This window comes from Sceloporus undulatus, chromosome 11, assembly GCF_019175285.1.
Source record: "Sceloporus undulatus isolate JIND9_A2432 ecotype Alabama chromosome 11, SceUnd_v1.1, whole genome shotgun sequence".
Taxonomy (NCBI): Eukaryota; Metazoa; Chordata; class Lepidosauria; order Squamata; family Phrynosomatidae; genus Sceloporus; species Sceloporus undulatus.
The window spans coordinates 11156901-11176312 of NC_056532.1; the positions used below are offsets into that span (position 1 = coordinate 11156901).

At 44.4% G+C, this 19412-nt stretch overlaps 1 protein-coding gene across 2 annotated transcripts; it reads right to left on the minus strand.

The window, feature by feature from the left end:
- Positions 1–6749: 6749 nt before the first annotated feature.
- On the minus strand, positions 6750–18941 carry SRSF1 (serine and arginine rich splicing factor 1). Of its 2 annotated transcripts, XM_042442482.1 has the most exons (7): positions 18262–18941; positions 14673–14857; positions 14047–14219; positions 13039–13158; positions 11339–12198; positions 7864–8122; positions 6750–7463 (listed from the first exon to the last, which is right to left on the minus strand). In XM_042442482.1, the coding sequence occupies exons 1-4, from the start codon at positions 18453–18455 to the stop codon at positions 13120–13122; spliced, it is 591 nt and encodes a 196-aa protein (XP_042298416.1). In that variant the 5' UTR covers positions 18456–18941; the 3' UTR covers positions 6750–7463; positions 7864–8122; positions 11339–12198; positions 13039–13119. The 2 variants fall into 2 exon arrangements, with proteins under 2 accessions (XP_042298416.1, XP_042298415.1); XM_042442481.1 differs by having other exon boundaries at positions 11339–13767; positions 18262–18940.
- Positions 18942–19412: the final 471 nt, after the last annotated feature.

Here is a 19412-nt window from a genome sequence, read left to right on the forward strand (position 1 = left end):
TCCACTTTTCCCACTTTCCACTCCAACAACGCTAAAGAAAGGACAGAGGCTGGATGGTCATCTGTCAGGGATACTCTGACTGTGAGTTCCTGCATGGCAGGAGGTTGGACTGGATGGCCCTTGGGGGTCTCTTCCAACTCTACGATTCTATGAAAATGACAAACCAAAGAACAGCTTCACTTTTGCAACGTTCTTTTTTGAATCCTCCAATACTAAAAGCAAGCCCATCTGGGCGAAAAGCAAACTGAAGCGAGTTAAGACAGTGACATTTCAGTGCAATAGAGGGGCCAGGGCTCATGGATGGCCTGTCGACACTGGCAACCCATCCATTTCAAAGGGCATTCTTAGCCAAGGAATACTCAGTCGGTCTTGGCAGCTCCTTCCTCTAAACAGAAGCCTCCAGCCCCTGGTATTTGTCGATGATCTCCCATCCAAGTACTAACCAAAGCTGACCTGCTTAGCTTCCAAGATCAGTCAGAATCTGAAACCTTTTACAGGTATCTTTGTTACTGCTGTGTGCCTTCAAGTTGTCTTTGACTTACGGCGACGTAATTTTCTTCCAAGTTGTTTTTGACTTACGAGGTTTTCTGGGGCCAAGAGCGCATGAGGTCAGCCAGGCTCAAAACGCACTGCGGAAATAACCCAGTTCGAGACTGCTTTAACTGCCCTGGCTCAGTGCTAGAGAATCCAGGGAATTGTAGTTTTGTGAGACATTTAGCCCTCGGGTGCCACCATAAACTATCATTCCCAGGCTTCCCTGTCACTGACCCAGGCCAGTTCAAGTGGTCTCAAACTGGATTATTTTTGTAGTGTGTTTTGGACCCTAGTGCACTTTTATGGTTCCATGCATTCCTTTCCATATTTCGACTTAGGCCTATCAGATTTACAGAGGATCTTTGTGAAAGTGAGAATTGGTAGAGCTGAGATACTGATATAGAACTGTGCCAGCATTCTCCTTGAAGGCGATGGCTATGGAAAATCAAGATGGCATCATGCCCGTTTTCCTTGTTCTTACACTCTGAAGATGAGAAATATTTGAACGTAGCTGCCAGACAACACTGTGGGGTCTAGCCTGGCGCTCTCTCTATCTTAACATGGCACCCTTCAGGCTGTTTGAGCCGCAGCCTCTATTAGCACTTGCCAACATGGCCAATGGTATGGACGATGGGGGTTGTAGTAAAGAATGCTGGAGTAAAGCGCATTCATGAAGGCTACTATATACCTTGACTACCAGGATCAGCGGCTCCCTGAGATCTTAGGCAGAAATGCATCCCTTTCGCTGCTTCTGAGTTGACGTTGGAGGCTGCCTGGATTATGCTCATTTCCCAGGGAAAGGGATATTCATTAATAGCCACCCTATTAATTCCTCATCCAGCTTATGGGTGCATACCTCAACTTTCTCCCACCAGACAAGACTCAAGGTGGCTCAAAGTAACATTAAAAGAGCGAGTAAGACATGCTCGTTTCCCAGCATCTTTACTCCAGGTTGCAGGTGATGCAGAAGGCCCTTTCGTGCTCAAAAGACCCCACAAGGACTATTTACTGTTAGATCAAACACTGCCACCACAGCGGCAGGATTTTGGGAGTTGTGCTCCAAGAAAATAACTTCCAAGAACACAAAAACCCAGCATGCCTTCACTCAGATTTAAAAAGGTGACTACGTGACATCGTCCCATTGCTAACTGGTTTGGAATTTGGATCCGCTTGCCTTTCCAAAAAGCCGCAGAAACGTCACCAGAACGGAAATAAAACGCCCATCAAAGCACACAGAGACATTTTGAAAGCAGTCCCTGTATTATAAGAACAACTTGATTGAAGCATTCTTGATGGCAGGAGTGGGTAGGGAAATGTTAATAACTGGCTTAGTAACGGTTAATAGTTGTGCCTATATAGGAAACATTGATAGATTTGGCAACAGCAGAAGAGAAAGGTCAGTCCAGATTTTTACAACAGGAATGGAGGAAAAGCCACAAAGAGCAAGGGAATGGGAGCAAAAGCAATGTGTGTGAGCCCTACTTCCCGTACAAAATGAAATCGTTTGGTAATAAGATACGATCCAGTTGGGGATACTGTGTTGCTGCGCATAAATGCACACACAGCCAGCCCTGCCCCAAGCCTACCTTCTTGATGAGACTTTTTGGTGATGGCCGCAATACTCCAAAAGGGCACTCATTCCTCCACATAACACACAATGTACTACTACTGTAGGGCCTTTCAACGGTACATCTCTATACTGCCCCAGAGTATAGTGAACTCAGCACTCTCTAAGTGGTTTACAATCTCTAAGCCAACTGCCCCCAACAAGATGGGTACCTTATTTTACCTACAAAAGGATGGAAGGCTGAGTCAACCTTTGAGCCCTGCCTGGGATCGAAGCCATACCCCTGTGGCTGCAGTATAGGCATTTAATCTCTACAGAACCAAGTAGACATTGTCAGCCAAGCTTGGAAACATTGTTTTGGATTGCAAATCCCAACCCTCGCCCCTAGCTGGCACGGGGATTCTGGGAAACCAAAGGGAAAAACAACACATTTTCAGACTGGTTCCAGCTGGGACTTCAAGAACTGTCCGGCTGCACCACATTTGCACATATCAAGACAATAAATTAGTGGTACAGTGGTACCCCGGGATACGAAATACCCAGGTTACGAAATTTCCGGGATACGAAAAAATCCCATAGGAAATAATTGTTCCGGGTTACGAATGTTTTTTCGGGTTACGAAAAAAAATTTGATGCTTTTTTCGGCTTTTTCGCACGGAATCGCGGCTTTTCCCCATTAGCGCCTATGGCATTTCGGCTTACGAAGGCTTTTCGGGTTACGAAAGCGGCCGCGGAACGAATTAATTTCGTAACCCGAGGCACCACTGTATAGTCCACTCTAAGCCCTTACCTTCTGGCTCATGGATGCTCACAATTCCCGTCTACAGTAGGAGCAGCAGTTGACACCCATCTGAAGTCTTCTAGTTCCCACCAACCAGATCCAGTCCTGATTTTTTCTTCCAGGGGAAACATGCCAATCCTATGTTCCCTAATCTAGAACAGCCCTGCAAATATACAGCTAGTAAATCAGGGAGTTCTAGCAGAGGCTACTCTGTTGTGCAAGCTTTCCGTTGGCACGGTGCTTTTAAAGAACAAGTCAGCTTTCATAAATGTGATTCTATGGGAGTACCACTCCTTCACTTCATTCAATACAGGGCATGGATGCGCAAGGACAATTCAGTCTACTCCATTTCAGTGTGGATCAACTCTATCTGCCCCTCCATAGTGAATCTATCAACAGCATTTTAACCATGTGTTTGGATACGGAACTTGGAAGTTATTTTCTGGACCACCGTCCCCCAAATTCCAACCATGGTCGGGGGATTCACTGCTGCAGTACAAAAACCCTTCTTAAACCTTTTGAAATGCAGAGAAACCCACATTCAAAAGTAGAGAAAAACAAGATGGAGCAGCACAACTGCAAAAGGTACAGGATGGTCAGCTATGGATCTGTTTGCCCATAAATAAAACGGACCAGGACTTTATATAACTAAGAGCCAGCTGCAGGGAATCAAAAGAACTCCTTTCGCTCACCTTGGGCTTGGTTTGTTGCACCAGAGACAGACTAAGGGCTTCCCTGCACCTGCCACCTTGGCAGGAGTGGGTAGGGAAATGTTAATAACTGGCTTAGTAATGGTTAATAGTTGTGCCTATATAGGAAACAAAGTTTTTGAGGTGGCATTTAGAACAAGACCAAAGTCATACTAAATGGGTACTGTTTTCTGCATTTCACCTGGCAGGCCACAGCTTTCAGAAAGGCAATGGCTTTGGGAATGGATTGTTCTTTGGAAAGCAAGGTTGTGAATTCCACATCAAAACAAGTGTAACAATCAAAAAGGTGGCAGGTGCAGGGATATGACCTTTACAGTTGCTTTTTTAGGGTTTGGAGTTCCTAAGCACTGATGGCTGTTTGACCATTTTTTAAAAAATAACTTTTATTTAAAAGCCATACACTTCTAGGCCCCGTGGCCCAGATCTGTAAATGAAACAAAACCACCCAAACGGAAAACATATTTACATTACACATTTCTGAGCTTTGTTTGAGTTGCACATTACAGGCTTTGCTTTCGGAGTTCTGGGTTCAGGTTCAACCTCTGCTACTGATTCTGTGACGGTGGAATAGCTACGTGCTCTTGGAAAACACAGCAGTGCATCTAACCCTGTTCCTCTCTTGGCTGAACTGATGAAGAAAAAGTAAAAAGGATAGGGCGAGAGGAGCAGCGTCTCTGCATGGTGGGAGATCTGCAAGAGTTGTACCTTGTGTTACCGGTTTGCGAGAATAACACTAACACAGGCCAATGTGTATTCAGTGTGTCATGCTGTAATATGCAAGTGGTCAAGAGATCTAGAGCGATGTGTAGTTATTACATCTGACTTCCAGGTGTACCCTGTGTTACCGGTTTGGCGAGAATAACACTAACACAGGCCAATGTGTATTCAGTGTGTCATGCTATAATATGCAGTAGTCAAGAGATCGAGAGCGATGTGTAGTTATTACATCTGACTCCAGGTGTACCCTGTTACCGTTTGCGAGAATAACACTAACACAGGCCAATGTGTATTTCATGTGTCATGCTATAAATGCAAGTAGTCAAGAGATCTAGAGCGATGTGTAGTTATTACATCTGACTTCCAGGTGTACCCTGTGTTACCGGTTGCGAGAATAACACTAACACAGGCCAATGTGTATTTCAGTGTGTCATGCTATATTGCAAGTGGTCAAGAGATCTAGCGATGTGTAGTTATTACATCTGACTCCAGGTGTACCTGTGTTACGGTTGCGAGAAAAACACTAACAGAGGCAATATGTATTTCAATGTGTCATGCTATAATATGCAAGTAGTCAAGAGATCTAGAGCGATGTGTAGTTATTACTCTGACTTCCAGGTGTACCCTGTTACCGTTTGGAGAATAACCTAACACAGGCCAATGTGTATTTCAGTGTTGTCATGCTAAATATGCAAGTGGTCAAGAGATCTAGAGCGATGTGTAGTTATTACATCTGACTTCCAGTGTACCCTGTGTTATCGGTTTGCGAGAATATCACTAACAGAGGCCAATATGTATTTCAATGTGTCATGCTATAATATGCAAGTAGTCAAGAGATCTAGAGCGATGTGTAGTTATTACATCTGACTCCAGGTGACCCTGTTACCGGTTGTGAGAATAACACTAACACAGGCCAATGTGTATTTCAGTGTGTCATGCTATAATATGCAAGTAGTCAAGAGATCTAGAGCGATGTGTAGTTAACATCTGACTTCCAGGTGTACCCTGTGTTACCGGTTTGCGAGAATAACACTAACACAGGCCAATGTGTATTTCAGTGTGTCATGCTATAATATGCAAGTGGTCAAGAGATCTAGAGCGATGTAGTTATTACATCTGACTTCCAGGTGTACCCTGTGTATCGGTTTTGCGAGAATAACACTAACAGAGGCCAATGGTATTCATGTGTCATGCTATAATAGCAATAGTCCAAGAGATCTAGAGCGATGTGTAGTTATTACATCTGACTTCCAGGTGTACCCTGTACCGGTTTGTGAGAAAACACTAACACAGGCCAATGTGTATTTCAGTGTGTCATGCTATAATTGCAAGTAGTCAAGAGATCTAGAGCGTGTGTAGTTTACATCTGACTTCCAGGTTGTAACCCTGTGTTTAACGGTGTTTGCGAGAATAACACTAACACAGGCCAATATGTATTTCAGTGTGTCATGCTATAATATGCAAGTGGTCAAGAGATCTAGAGCTACAGTATATGTAGTTATTACTTCTGACTTCTAGGTCACTGCCAGACTACATAAAGTGACCTATGCGTTAAGGCTCACCGCATTTGGGATGCGACTATTGCACAGCAGAACACTTGACAGCCATCTTGTGTCCAGAAGACCGCCACTCCTGTGACAGCAAATACCTGCAGTTCCTAATGACACCTCCCACTCCTCTGGTGGATTTGGACTCTTGAAAACGTAGATAGCAGTGACAGTGAAATACTATTACTAAAGGTTCCCAGACCACAATCCAGCAATGATAAACTGCTTTCCTCCTCTCCTTCGTATTGGCGAACTGTTCTGCAACGTCGTGCGAACACTGAAGGGGAAGAAGGGGTGTCTTTTTTGCATAGGCAAGGCTCAAGGGATCCTCTCCTGGCTTCAAGAAATCATCCACTAGCAAGGCTCCAAGTCTCCATGCCTCAGTCATCTCTGCAACAGAATTGATACGCAAACTACTGCAGTCAGAGAGTTCAGGTTTTCATTTCCCGGTATTCCTGATTTATTTCCAAACTTTTCTGAACAGTAACACAGGGGGAAAGAAACGGCAAGTTAAACACATGAACAGAAGTAACACACTGAAAGAACGCAGTCCATGAAATTTACTTTGAAGTCTAAAACTGACATCCAGAGACAATGTATGGTTTTCTTTAAAATATTATTAAATATACTCTATCGTGATATTGCAACATCTTCTCCAATGTGCATTAACTGATTCATCCTGACCCCAACCCTAAATCATCTTCTGCTACTAAAGCTAAACCTTTGTCAGATGTCAGACACATTGCACATTTTTTAAAATGTAAGATACTGCGTTGACCTGTTTAGCTTCGTAGACGTTAAGGTAAAGGATCCAATTGCCTATTACCTGGAATCCAAAGAATCATGAGATATGCTATCATTTGTGAGAGTATTTTGTTTAACTTTTTAGTACTGTATAGCTAAAGAAAAGCCAAGAATTCCACTGAATTAAACAAATATTTAAACTCCAGCTATTTCCAATGCCTACTTTGGACAATTCAAGACTAACTTGTGCAACTCTTCCACAATCCCAAAAGCTGGCAATTGTGGGACACAAGACAGAATTGTAGCACACACTAGTGGAAAAAAAAAACCAAGCAGACAGTGATAAGCCTGGAGATTTTGAGGATGGCAACTGAATGTTAATGAAGGAAATACATAACTTGATAGGATTGGACTTCAGCTTCCATCGATCCTAGCAAAAGCAGTCAGTAGTGAGGGATGCTTGAAGTTGCAGTCCAACAACTCCAAGAGATATATGAGCTGCCATTTCCACATAAAGTATAACTATTAAATGGAAAGATGATTGTTAAGGGGAGGGAGGTTGTTTTGGCACATGGTAATAGTCATCGCTCAATATCTCCACAATGGATTTTCTCAGTTTAGACTTTTCAGTGCTGTTTCCTCCTACCTAGTCACTTCCTATTTTGAACTGCATGTTCCTTGGGGACAGGGGCTCCTCTGTACTGCTCGTGTAATTCTGAAAAGAGGTGTGTATTCAGATGATGGAGTATTGATATGGTCTCAAGGATACTTCAACAGAAGAAGTATTTATCCTAAGGTCATCTGCTGCCCTGGTGGTAAGAAGGACCTTTCAAGTCCTGGCTCACAGCTTTCTTTAGTGCTTCCTATCAGCAAACAGCAAAGGGGAATAAAATATCACTTCATCTGAAAGAGCGCAAGGAAGTGTGCAAGGAAAATATTAGCGGAGGCAAAGATGTGCAAAATTCCAAGCAAAAAGATGGGTGCTTATTTGCAAGACAAATACAAGCCACATCTTCTAATTTTTCCCTAAGTCAGAGAAAGGAATTACAGAACATATGTTTTACATGATGCTCTGGTTGTAATGCTTTTAAACTTTGTCTATTCAGGGGAAGTTGCTATAATTTAAATACAACTCTCGCTGTGGAGATCCAAGAATGGAGCTTGGGTTGGAACAGTGCCGAGCACTTTTGCCTCTTGCCAAGGCAAGGCTTTAAGCGCTGGACCTGTTTACCTTGCATGAACGTCAAAGGTAGTCAACATTACCATTGGTACAGAGTGGTGGCTGGTCTCTGGCATATAGACACTCCTTTGCTCTTTTTGCAGTTTCAACAAATGCAAGTGATGTTTTACTCCTGCACATTATGTGCATCTGTTTCTTGCCTTTTCACTAACATGCTTGAATTCCTGTTGATCTGTTTGCATCCTTTTCAGACTAATGGATCCGTACCACCAGCTGCTGGAGTTTATAAAATTCCTTGTTGTAAGGCACCTGCTCTCTGCAATACATTCCAGATTGCCTTGACTGAGCAAGAAAAGGAGATGGGCACACAAGGTATTGTTAGTAAGACTGGCTTTTAAAACTCTATCTAGATTTAATTGCTTGAGCAGAGAATACTGTTCTTGAAAGGATTTCGTTCTCAGAAACACAACTGGGGAGACTGAAACTGGAAATAAGAGGGGTGTGCTCCAAACTTGAGAGGGTTAAAATTATTTTGAATCAGATTTGAACGATGTTGCTTTTTATACAGTTAAACTTAAATCTGAATATAAAATGTGTTAATACCACAAAATTTCTTCACATACTTGAGATTTATACATATATTTATGTATATATTTTATATATAATGGTGGACTTGAGGCTGGGGGCATCTCAGATACTTCAGTCTAATTCCTGGCTTTATGAGAGGCAATCCTTTACACCACTGAAAGCACTGCGCTTACTCTAGCAATCTTGTATTGTTTAAAATGCTCTTAAATACACAAGCCACAGAAACTCTATCTAAATAAAAACCCAAATACTCTAGCCAGCAACCACCAATTATCATTATTGATGTGAGACCTATTTTGTCTTTAGCATTAGCTACTTTGCGTCTGGAAACAGGGAGAGGCTCATGTAAAACCCACTCCGTCTAGCTCACCCTATTTGTCCTTGGTCTTTTCCATACCTGAACCTTTTTGGTGGCAAAGGCCTGTTACAGACTGCCCAAATAAAGCTGCTTCGGGTCTCTTTGGAGGTATGCTGTTTAAATGATGCATGCACCCTAAGAGTCCAGAAGCTGCACTCCAGTGCTTAGGAATGGAGTGTGGCTTTGGCGCGACCTCCGGACTCTTAGGACACATGCATCATTTAAACAGCATACCTCCAGAGACCTGAAGCAGCTTTATTTTGGCAGTCTGTAACAGGCCATAGTTTAGGAGCGAGACTCAGGATGCTTTGGGCCCGTACACAGGCCAAAATAAAGCTGCTTCGGGTCACCTTGGAGGTATGCTGTTTAAATGACACATGCATCTTAAGAGGCCAGAAGCAGCGCCAAAGCTGCACTCTGGTCCTTAGGACTGGAGCATGGCTTTGGTGTGGCTTCTGGCCTCTTCGGATGCATGCATCACTTAAACATACCTCCAAAGTGACCCAACGCAGCTTTATTTTGGCCTGTCTGTACAGGCCCTTAGTGTCCATAGCAAAACGCCCCAAGCTGTAACACGCTCCCAGCTATAAAATACAGAAGAAGAAAGCAGCTCCAGAAAATATGACTTCCTAGATAGCAAAGGTGCTCTACTTAGGTATACATTTGTGCTTTCCAGTTGGCTGGAATAACTGTTATGAACCACAGCTTCGGTAAATGATCCCCATTTGGAGGAAGGATGAACCGACACCTCTTGCTTCTGTGTTTGTATATTGTGGTAGAGGACCCATTTGGCCTTAAAACTCCAGCTCTACAATATATATTTAGGAACAGAAATCTTACGCAAAGGTAATTCTAACCATGCTTAAGCAACCAGGTGGGCTCTTTCCCATCATACTCAAGCATCAGCAAAACCATCAAGCTAGCAGCATCGTTTTGTTTTCCAATAAGCAACTCACGACAGGCAAATTTAATGAATGCTGCAATTGTCATTATTGTGCAGTACCTTATGCTCTAGAGAATCTGATCTGGCAGCGGAAACCTTAAGAGGCTGACAACTTTTTAGCCTCAAGGTGGACCCAGGTGTTTTACTAAAGAAAATCACATCATAATTATAGGCCTGACACTGTTTCTCTGATATTAAGCCATTATCCTAGAATATATTTTAGATTTACATTTGTGAAAAAGTTCCACGTTTTGGGACTGCTCAAACTCTTAAAGGGGCCTTAAAAAGAAATACCTTATGGCTTTGTTGACTTAAGGCAGCTGTAATGTGGCTTTGGTGATTTAACACAAGGGTTAAAATGTCCCACCTTGCAATTGTACCTTAAATCTTGGGAATAAGACTGAGAAATATTAAAAGACCCAATGCAAGACCGTCGAGATTCATGGCTGAAAAAGGACCCAAATCTAGTAAAGCACAACAGAATCTCAGTACAATGTGAAAGACCAATGAACCATATGAGAATTTGGTGATCTTGCAAGATTTTGAGTTGCCTGTTGGGAGAAGACTGACCCCCAACATTGTCTGTACCTTAAAACACATTCTAAACCAGTAGTGCTGGATTTAGCTACCAGCAGTTGCTACCATTGATTGTCATGCCAAGTTAATGGGAATTTCAAGCAGGCCTACATCTGAAGGGCCATGTCCTTTACCCCTGATCTAGATACTGCTGGCTGTGTGTTGGTAAAGTTCACATTTGGCCCTATTATGTTGTGGATTATAACTCCCATCACCCTTGAATAGTTTTAATCAAAACATCTGCAAGGCCAAATGTTTCCCAAGCCTGCTTAACACCCCCAAGGTCTTTTTAATCACAAAGCAGCCTTTGGGATTCTGTAGTAGTACTGCTTCTAGTTCAAGACAGCATTTTCAATAGATACTACAGCAAGTCGCTGAGCTTCATGGCAGCCAACCAAGAAAATCCAGACTGGGCTATCCATAAGGGCCCTGATCAATTCTTGACTTCCAGAACCTCGAGGACACACTGATGTTTATCATCCACTGCATGTGTTATCTCCCTTCCCTTCTTCTCTCCACTCCACACATCTCAAACTCTTATAAGTTTCATAATTTCAGACTTACTGTGTTGCAATATTACAGGAGTACATACCTATGAGACTGCAATCTTCTCACCTATGAGAAGATGCTTACCAGGGAAGGTGGGTAGGGCAGCCTACTTTGCGATTTGGTGCTAGACTGTCTCAATATCCAGTTTGAAACAGAAAAGTACGACAGTACTGCTGAGATGCATTAAGACAACAGCAAGATGAATTCCCTTGTGGACAAGGTACACGACATGTAACCACTAGCGTGAATTGTACTGGACCTAAGAGATTATTAAACTTTCTTCTCACTGGATTGAATTTTTAAAGCATCAGAGGTTACGGAAACTAACAGGGATAATCCACACGCAAACCATACTCTGACAGTTACATCCAATCTTACTCTCAACTAAAGAAGTCAGTGGGACCTAATGATGACCACTAAAATCTCAACTCACTTCAAAAGAACTTTAGTTGGGATTGTAATTGCATTTAGCACTATTTATGGGAAAGTACAGCAGTGGCTTCAACAATTAGTCCAGCTCCACACATAAATCTGAAATGCTTACCTTGCTGTTCAAAACCTGCACTCACCAATGGTTGTGTGAGCCCTTGAACAATGCTTTATGCCATACTAGAGCGGCAGAGTATTTCGCTGTCAATTCCAGGTACATGACCATGTAGGATCCGGGATGTTCGGCTTCAAGAGTGGCTACCCTCCAGCCCTCCTCATGGTTCACCAGAACTGCTCCCACAGGCCTACTGCCAATGATCCAATGCAAGTGAATGGGCCACAGAGAACCCGTTTAAGCCCAGTCTTAATCCAGTTGCCAGACCAAGGACCAGAGGAGCTTAAGAGCTGAATTCATCATGGCACAAGACAATGCAAGAAGGCATTACTTAATACAAGAGAACCACCATGCACTTTTTTTTTAATAAAATTTTATTTGTCAAAAGAAAAAAAAGGCAATAGCCAATTGAAAACCTACTTATGACTCCAATATCTTTTCGTCTTTAAATTTAGATAAACGACTTATTGTTTTAACGTTTTTAAACAACCCCCCCTTTTCCCCTTTAACATTTACCATCTACTCGTGCTGAATCCTTCCAAGGAGAATGCTCCAGCGTACCTCTCCAGGTCCTTGCTTTGCTCCTTTTACCAAAAAATGAAACTCCATCGTGCATCTTAAGGGTTCCAATCGTCAAAAATAGGAAAAGAAAAATATCTTTGGAATAGCCAATTGAGCTGAATAAAAATCCACACGAGTGCGGTTTGGTTGGGGCAGGAATCCACTCCTATGTTCCTGGTAATCTGATCCCGCTCCATGAATCCTGGTAATTGATCCTCCCTATCCTATCCACATTATGATTTGAATCCAATGATCCAGCTCCAAGGATTGGGATCCAGTGAGCCCTCTCCAATCCAAACCTTTATAACCAGCAAAACCAAAAAAGAGGAGGCAAAAAGTTAGATACCGTAATGGAAAATAGGATTCTGGGGAATGATCAGTTATGTCTGCCACTGAGTAATAAAAGATGTGCATCGATAACTATCAGTTCCCCAAGACAAGCTTTTTGAATTGCAAAGCGCAAATTTTTTTTTAGCAATGTTAATCATCTGGAGGAAACATTCTAATATTTACACAGGGGAAATTCATAATGCCAGTATATCAATTCCTATATGGCGCGGGTTTTGTGGTTGCAAAAACATTTTATATAAGTTGCAAAAACTTGCTGCTAAAGCTATCCGCCTATTGCATGTCTAAACTAAAAGCTCATTGTACTTAAGTCTGGAAGGTAACAAAGTTAACTGAAGTATCAGCAAGTCAACTCTGACATATCCTGAAGGGGAAGAGGGTGGACTTAAGAACTGATCCCAAAGGGCATCCCCCCACCCCCTCCTTAAAATTGCTCTCATTCTGTTACTTTTAAGAAGGTGAAACAGCAATGCTATATCAGTCACACAGAGGACATGCAGATTTTAGCAGTATTGAGATTATACTCATAGGTGTAGAACACCCTGCATTTTACAAGTGTATTAACAGGTAATATCTGTGATCTACTGATACACTGCAGTCACTCAGCATACCCCAATCCCCAGGACTGGATGTCGCATGGGTACATCTAGCCACAACTGCTATCATGGTGATTAAAAGACTAAAGCTAAACAGAAACATGCCTGGAACATGAGTGTGTATTCAGCTAGTCTCTCACAGTATAAGGTCAATACTGCCAATTTAATCTGTGACAATAGCACTTGGAGTCATACCATTGCCTCCATTATTGATCTGATCCTCCTCAATCCTCCTTTTGACAATCCTAAAATGATTGAAATGTGCTCCACAATCCTTTAATCCAAAGCATTCTTAATCCATCTCTTCAGATATGTCTACAGAAAGACACACGAAAAGGCAAGATAAAACATAAGCTCCCCCAGAAAAGACAAGTTAAACCCCCAAACATTCCCAGCATCCCCCAATTGTAGAAACCATGGACTGAACAAGGACATTTTACACAGCAATATCACAGTTGGAAGAGAGTGCTGGCAGCAAACTAACTAGTGACAACCCTGCCTGGGACATGTTAAAATACAATTTATGAAAGACGTGAGGGGAATGTTGATGTTAAAGAGTAAATGTTCACTAGGTATATCATACAAGAATGCAATTCAAACACTTTAGCCAATTTTGAATAAAACAGCTTGAATTATTGGTTTTAAAAAAAGAAAAGACTGCACTGAGTAAAGGAAAACTGCATACAACATGGTGGGGTTCTACAAAAAGGAGCACCGTTAAAGATTAGTTTATGTGCGAGAGCGTGATCTGCTGTGGCGGGGAGAGTAGCGTGGAGATCCTCTGCTTCTTCTCGGGGAATAACTGCGACTTCTGCTGTTGCTTCGGCTACGGCTTCTGCTACGACTACGGCTGCGAGAACGAGATCTTCCATAACTTGGACTTCTCGGGCCATCAACTTTAACACGGATGTAGGCAGTTTCTCCCTATCAAATAGACACAACTTTCGATTGAAAGGTCTACGTTTTTGAACTGTCTTCGCAGGCATGCTGACAAGACTGAAGATCTTTTTTTTTATAAGAACCAAGAGGGGTCTACAAAACATCTTAGTATATAATATATTAAACATGGGATGACCCGGCTAGCTGTCTATAGTTATCAATGCTGCAAACAAAGAGACTGCACCTCCTTACCTTCCATCCTACTGTATCCAATTGCAACCCTGTGCATCCAATTCTGGTCAAAACATTAAGTGGAAAACCTACCTCGTGAGATCTAAACTTAGTGTTATCCAGTTTTCGCACTGCGTAGGTCATATCTTCTTTCCGTACAAACTCCACGACACCAGTTCCATCTCGGAAAACATCAGCATAACATACATCACCTGCTTCACGCATGTGATCCTTTAAATCCTGCCAGCTTCCACTGGGAGGCAGTCCTGAACAAGAGACAGGTTGAAAGTTATTTACAGCCGTATTCTATCAAAGTGGGATGGACACCTTTCAGATTTTACATAGTGTGTTGTGCATGCTTAAAAATATGTTTGCAAGCATTTATGTACATGCTGCCTGTGGAAAATTTAGGATTTTTGGCTGGAGAGAAACATGAGAATGTATCACAGCCCCACCAAGCCCCTGCAAACATGCTTACAGCTTCTTCCAAAAAGACCAAACAACTTCTGTTAAAAGGAAAAAGCCACGGTTTGCAAGACACCAAGCTCAGTGCAATTCACAAGATCCAAACACCAGCCCATAGCAGCATGCGTGCGTATGCTTCAGACCACTTACATGGAGAGACGCGTCCCATCAACAGTTCCATACTCCTGTTGCGTGGACCAAATAATAAGTTTCCACACTGAGATTGCTTTGTTCCAAGCACGTCGGCAACTTACCTGATACTATCACTCTGTATTCTGAGCGTCTAGATGGGGGCCCATATCTGCCCCTTGGAGCTCCACCACCTCCACCTCCACCGCCACCCCTGCCTGTGCCCCGGCCACTTCGAGGAAACTCCACTCGCAGACGGTATCCATCGTAATCATATCCATCCCGTCCGTACACAGCGTCCTCAGCGTCCCTGGGAGAAGAGAGATGGAGAACCGCGCTAAAGCCAGATCCAAAGCTCCAATGTGTTAGCTGTATCACAGCTCCTGCAAGAAAGATGTCCTGCTTTTGATTCCAGGCCTACAGAGGTAGGACCAACAGGATTTGGTGTCAATGGCACTGGAACCGCACACCCATGAAGGCTCCTCTATAGTGAAACAAGGGAAAGACAGACACTCCAAGATGTTTCTATGCTGTAAGTACTAGTATGCAATCTGTATTTTGACAGATGCAAAAAAAAAGGGAGGGGGGAAGAAAAGCAAAGAAATGTTAGCAAATGTATATCACATGTTTATATTTTGCTGTTTGTACGAGTACGTTTGCTCTCAATGAGGCAGGGTAGATAGTACAAAAAGCACAATATAAACTGTTATCATATTAGATTATAAGCTACGGGTGCAAAGTACATTGGAATCCACCTGCATACAGCAAGGTGCAGTTTGCTGGTTTACAATACTGAAATAAGTCTTATATGAGGTGTTTTAAAAATGGTATCTTTGGCCTGATACAGACAGGCCAAAATAAAGCTGCTTCGGGTCACTTTGGAGGCATGCTGTTTAAATGATATATGCGTCCTAAGAGTCCAGAAGCCACACCAAAGCCATGCTCCAGTCCTAAGGACTGGAGTGCAGCTTTGGTGCAGCTTCCAGACTCTTAGGATGCATGCATCATTGAAGCATCATACCTCCAAAGTGACCTGAAGCAGCTTTATTTTGGCCTGTCTGTATAGGGCCTTAGCTTGGGAACCTGAAGTGCACATTCCAGAACTTGTCCATAATGTGTGCCCATCTCCTCTCACTAGAGCTTTTTGCTATCACTGTGAGCAAACCAATTGCGTTTAACCGTTTCATGTGGTATGTTGGAATACCTGTCATTCTGGCTTCCCTGTAGAAGAGAGTCAGCATCATGTATGCCTTAGGAACCAGAAGTGGGATTTATGGGGGCCTGCCTCACACTCTGTAGTGTTCCAGACTCTTCTTTAGATTTCCATACACCAAAAAAGGGTATAGCCAGCCCTTTGCTTCTAGATAAGCAATAAAGACACGACGGATTTAATAGGCTGTAATCTCACAGAGCCCTAAGTAATGCACAACTAACAAACTCCAGACATTTTAAGATGTTTGAAAGATCGAACTTTAATTTTCTCTGGAAGCACAACAATAGTTGTTTGTGGAGAAAAGAACAAGAGGGTGTCCAGAAGCGTAGCAGAAGAGGCCTCCAACTCCTGAAGCAGCGTCGAGAGCGGAAACTTCCATGAACCTTTTCTCAGTCAACATCCCTCAAACAGTGGAGCAACCCTGCTCTCTTTCGAAACACACACAGAGGGAGGCAGAGCTGGTTAAAATAGAAAGGTTTGGGTTTTTAGTGTTCCAAGATAGTCATGGTATAGGCTTTTAAGGGGTTTTTTAGCGAAGTTAAAAATCTGTGTGGTATCCTTTGCTTAGAGTTAACAAGGGCTTTCTAGCCAACAAAACGAAGGCAGTAAAGCAGTGGCTCCCAAACTGTAGCCCTCCAGATGTTTTGGACTTTGGTTCCCAGAATTCCTGGCCAAGCTGAGGCTTCTGGGAGCTGAAGCCCACAATCTTTTAAAGGGTACAGTTTGGGGACAACTGCTCTAAAGGCATGGGCCGCGAGCCAAAGGCGAACTAGCTTTGTAATACCTGCTTTTCAATGAACAGTTACAAACCGATTTCAATTTCTGAAGCCACTCCAGGGCAATAAGCCAGGATTGAGTACTTACGTTAACACTGTTCCCACGCTTGTATTTAAAACCAAAGCAAACGTCCACAAATCTGAAGTGGATATCAATAGCTCGAGCACATTTGTTTTTGCACCAGTCTTAAATCCTATTAACCAATTACCTTTTAATCACGCTTGACATTCAAGGGCCTTAGGGCAAAGGGACAGTGTGGACAGAGGAGAGAGGCAAGGGTGCATCTCCGCTGTAGAAACAATGCAGTTTGACACCACTTTAACAGTGGATTGGTCGTTTTGTGAGGTGCCAGCACTCTTTGGTCAGAGGAGGCTAAAGACTTTGTGGAGCTCCACAGGATGGAGCTAAAGTTCTTGAAAGCGGTGTCTAACTGCGTTATTTCCAGCGTCAATGCATCCTAAGACTGTCTGTACATCCATGCCAGATGCTGCTAACTACAGCTCCCATCAGCCCCAATGGAGAAGACTGGCACACAGCTCTATATGGACCCTTCTGTATCTCAAGGGCTCTTGTAGCACCCCTGAGACAAAGTGAAAGAAAGACGTTGGCGGCGTGAGCTTTCCTAGACTTGAGCCTACAAAGACAGAGCTACATAAGCTGGCGGTGTGTGAGAAAGTCAAAGCCTTGTGGGTATGGATATGAAGCGGCAAGTTTGGCTTTAATCGTTGGGAAGGCAAAGGCAGGAGGATGGATGTAGCCTAAAGCCAAAGAGAGGACACAACCGCATGAAAGAGTATTGGAATACAGTGTGGAATCTGCTCCTTGCATCTGAGGAAGTAGTAGGCTCAGGCCTAGGGAAGCTCATGCCACTACCATCACTCTTTTAGTCAGTCTCAATGGTACGACAATTATCCCTTGGCAACTCTATGGTCAACTTGAACCAAAAGTTGCACCGGAGGACCTGGAGATTCCTAGAGAGACCACTTTGCTAGGCATTTGTAGCTCCTCCAGTACAGTTCTATGGTCAATGCATGGCTGCAGAGTTGCCCTGGAGGACCTAGAGATTCCTAGAGAGGACACTCTACTAGGCCTTTGTAGCTCCTCCAGCGCAACTCTATGGCCAGTGTCTGTTGGGCATTGACCATAGAGCTGCTCTGGGGGACCTAGAGATTCCTAGAGAGGACACTCCACTAGGCCTTTACAGCTCCTCCAATGCAACTCTATGGCCAGTGTTTGGCGGATGTTGACCATAGAGTTGCCCTGGAGGGCCTAGAGATTCCTAGAGAGGACACTCCACTAGGCCTTTGTAGCTGCTCCAATGCAGTTCTATGGCCATTGTCTGTTGGGCGTTGACCACAGAGTTGCCCTGGAGGACCTAGAGATTCCTAGAGAGGTCTTCTCTCAGGGACCTCTGTGTTGTGGAGCCAGGTCCCTGAGGTGAAAGTTCGGCTGGTCGGCCCTGGAGACAGCCTTGGAAGAGACCCCAAGAAGTGCCCTGATCCAGTCCAGTCCCATTCTGCCATGCAGGAACTCTCAGTCGAAGCATCCCTGACAGATGGCCGCCCAGCCTCTGCTTAAAGACCTCCAAGGGAGGAGACTCCACCACTCTCCATTGAGGGGTGAAGGGATGCGCCCTCAACGAGCTCCAACTCCCAGAGTCCCGCAGCCTTCGAGGCAGGAACGGGTTCCGAAGCAGGCCTCCTTCTCCTCCTCTCCTCGCTCACCTGGGGTCCTCGAACTCGACGAAGGCGAAGGGCGGCCCCCCTCGTCGGTTCTTGAGGTCGATGTCCCTGATGGCGCCGTACTTGTAGAAGACGTCCTCGATGTCCTTGGTGCGGATGTCCGGAGGCAGGTTCCCGACGTAGATGCGGCAGTCGTTGTTCCCGGCCGGGCCGCGGATCACGCCGCCGCCAGACATGGCCAGGTCAGCAATGGCTGCGGTTGGCGGGGGTCGGCTCCAAGCGGGGAAATAAAGAACAGCGGGAGGAAGGGAGGGAAGGAAGGAGGGAGGAAAGGGAAGAGGAACCTCGGAAGAAGGAAGGAAAGGAAGCAGGAGAGAGAAAGGGGTTACAATGGTCAAAGGAGGGCCTGGAAAGCGGCGGCGAGGAGAGGCTTCCTTCAGAGAGGACACAAAATGGCGCCCGACCTGCCCCGCGGAAGGATACTCTCGCGCCCTCAGCGACGTCACGTACCGAAAGCGCGCCCCTCCTGACGTAATTTCTTCCTTCTTTTTCCTCCGCCTACTCCAAGGCGCATGCGCGGATGCTGAGGACGAAAAGTAGTCCCTTCTTTCCCCCAACGTTTTTTCTCTTTTTAAGGGAAGTAGACCCAAGTCTAGGAGAAGCTCGTGCCGGTACCTTCTTTCAGTTCGTCTCAAAGGTGCTACAAGGCGACTCTACACACACACTGACAGGGAAACGGTATGCGCATGCGCATAAGATGTCCTCCAGAGCCTTAGGAGAGAGCAGCGCGCGCATGCGCAGACGAGTCCTCATGAGCCGGGGAGATTTCCGTTGTTCAGCTTCACATACATGACAGGGGAACAGTATGCGCATGCGCAGATGAGTCCCCGCCTGAACCTTGATACTGTACAGGGAAACAGAGTGCGCATGTGCAAGCGACTCCTCGTGAGCCTTGAGGCAGAGAAACACCGCGCGCATGCACAGACGTCTTTTTATGAGCCTTGGCAGTGATTTATGTTATTCAGCTTCCCATACAGGGGAACAGCGTGCGCATGCGTACAGGAGTCCTCCTGGGTGATTTCCGTTATTCAGCTTCCAGGGCCAGGGAACCGTTAAGTCCCTCAGAAGAAGATCCGGCCAAACAGCCAGAGATAAAGAAGCAGTCCCTCCTTTCCGCCCCACAATGCAACGCG

What these genes read in the sequence shown, in the direction of transcription:
- SRSF1 (XM_042442481.1), bottom strand. Translation starts at nt 18,455, where the DNA reads ATGTCTGGCGGCGGCGTGATCCGCGGCCCGGCCGGGAACAACGACTGC. An exon ending in ATACAGAGTGATAGTATCAG is followed by an intron (nt 14,220 to 14,672) that starts GTAAGTTGCCGA and finishes TCTCTTGTTCAG; the next exon opens with GACTGCCTCCCAGTGGAAGC. An exon ending in CTAAGTTTAGATCTCACGAG is followed by an intron (nt 13,768 to 14,046) that starts GTAGGTTTTCCA and finishes TCTATTTGATAG; the next exon opens with GGAGAAACTGCCTACATCCG.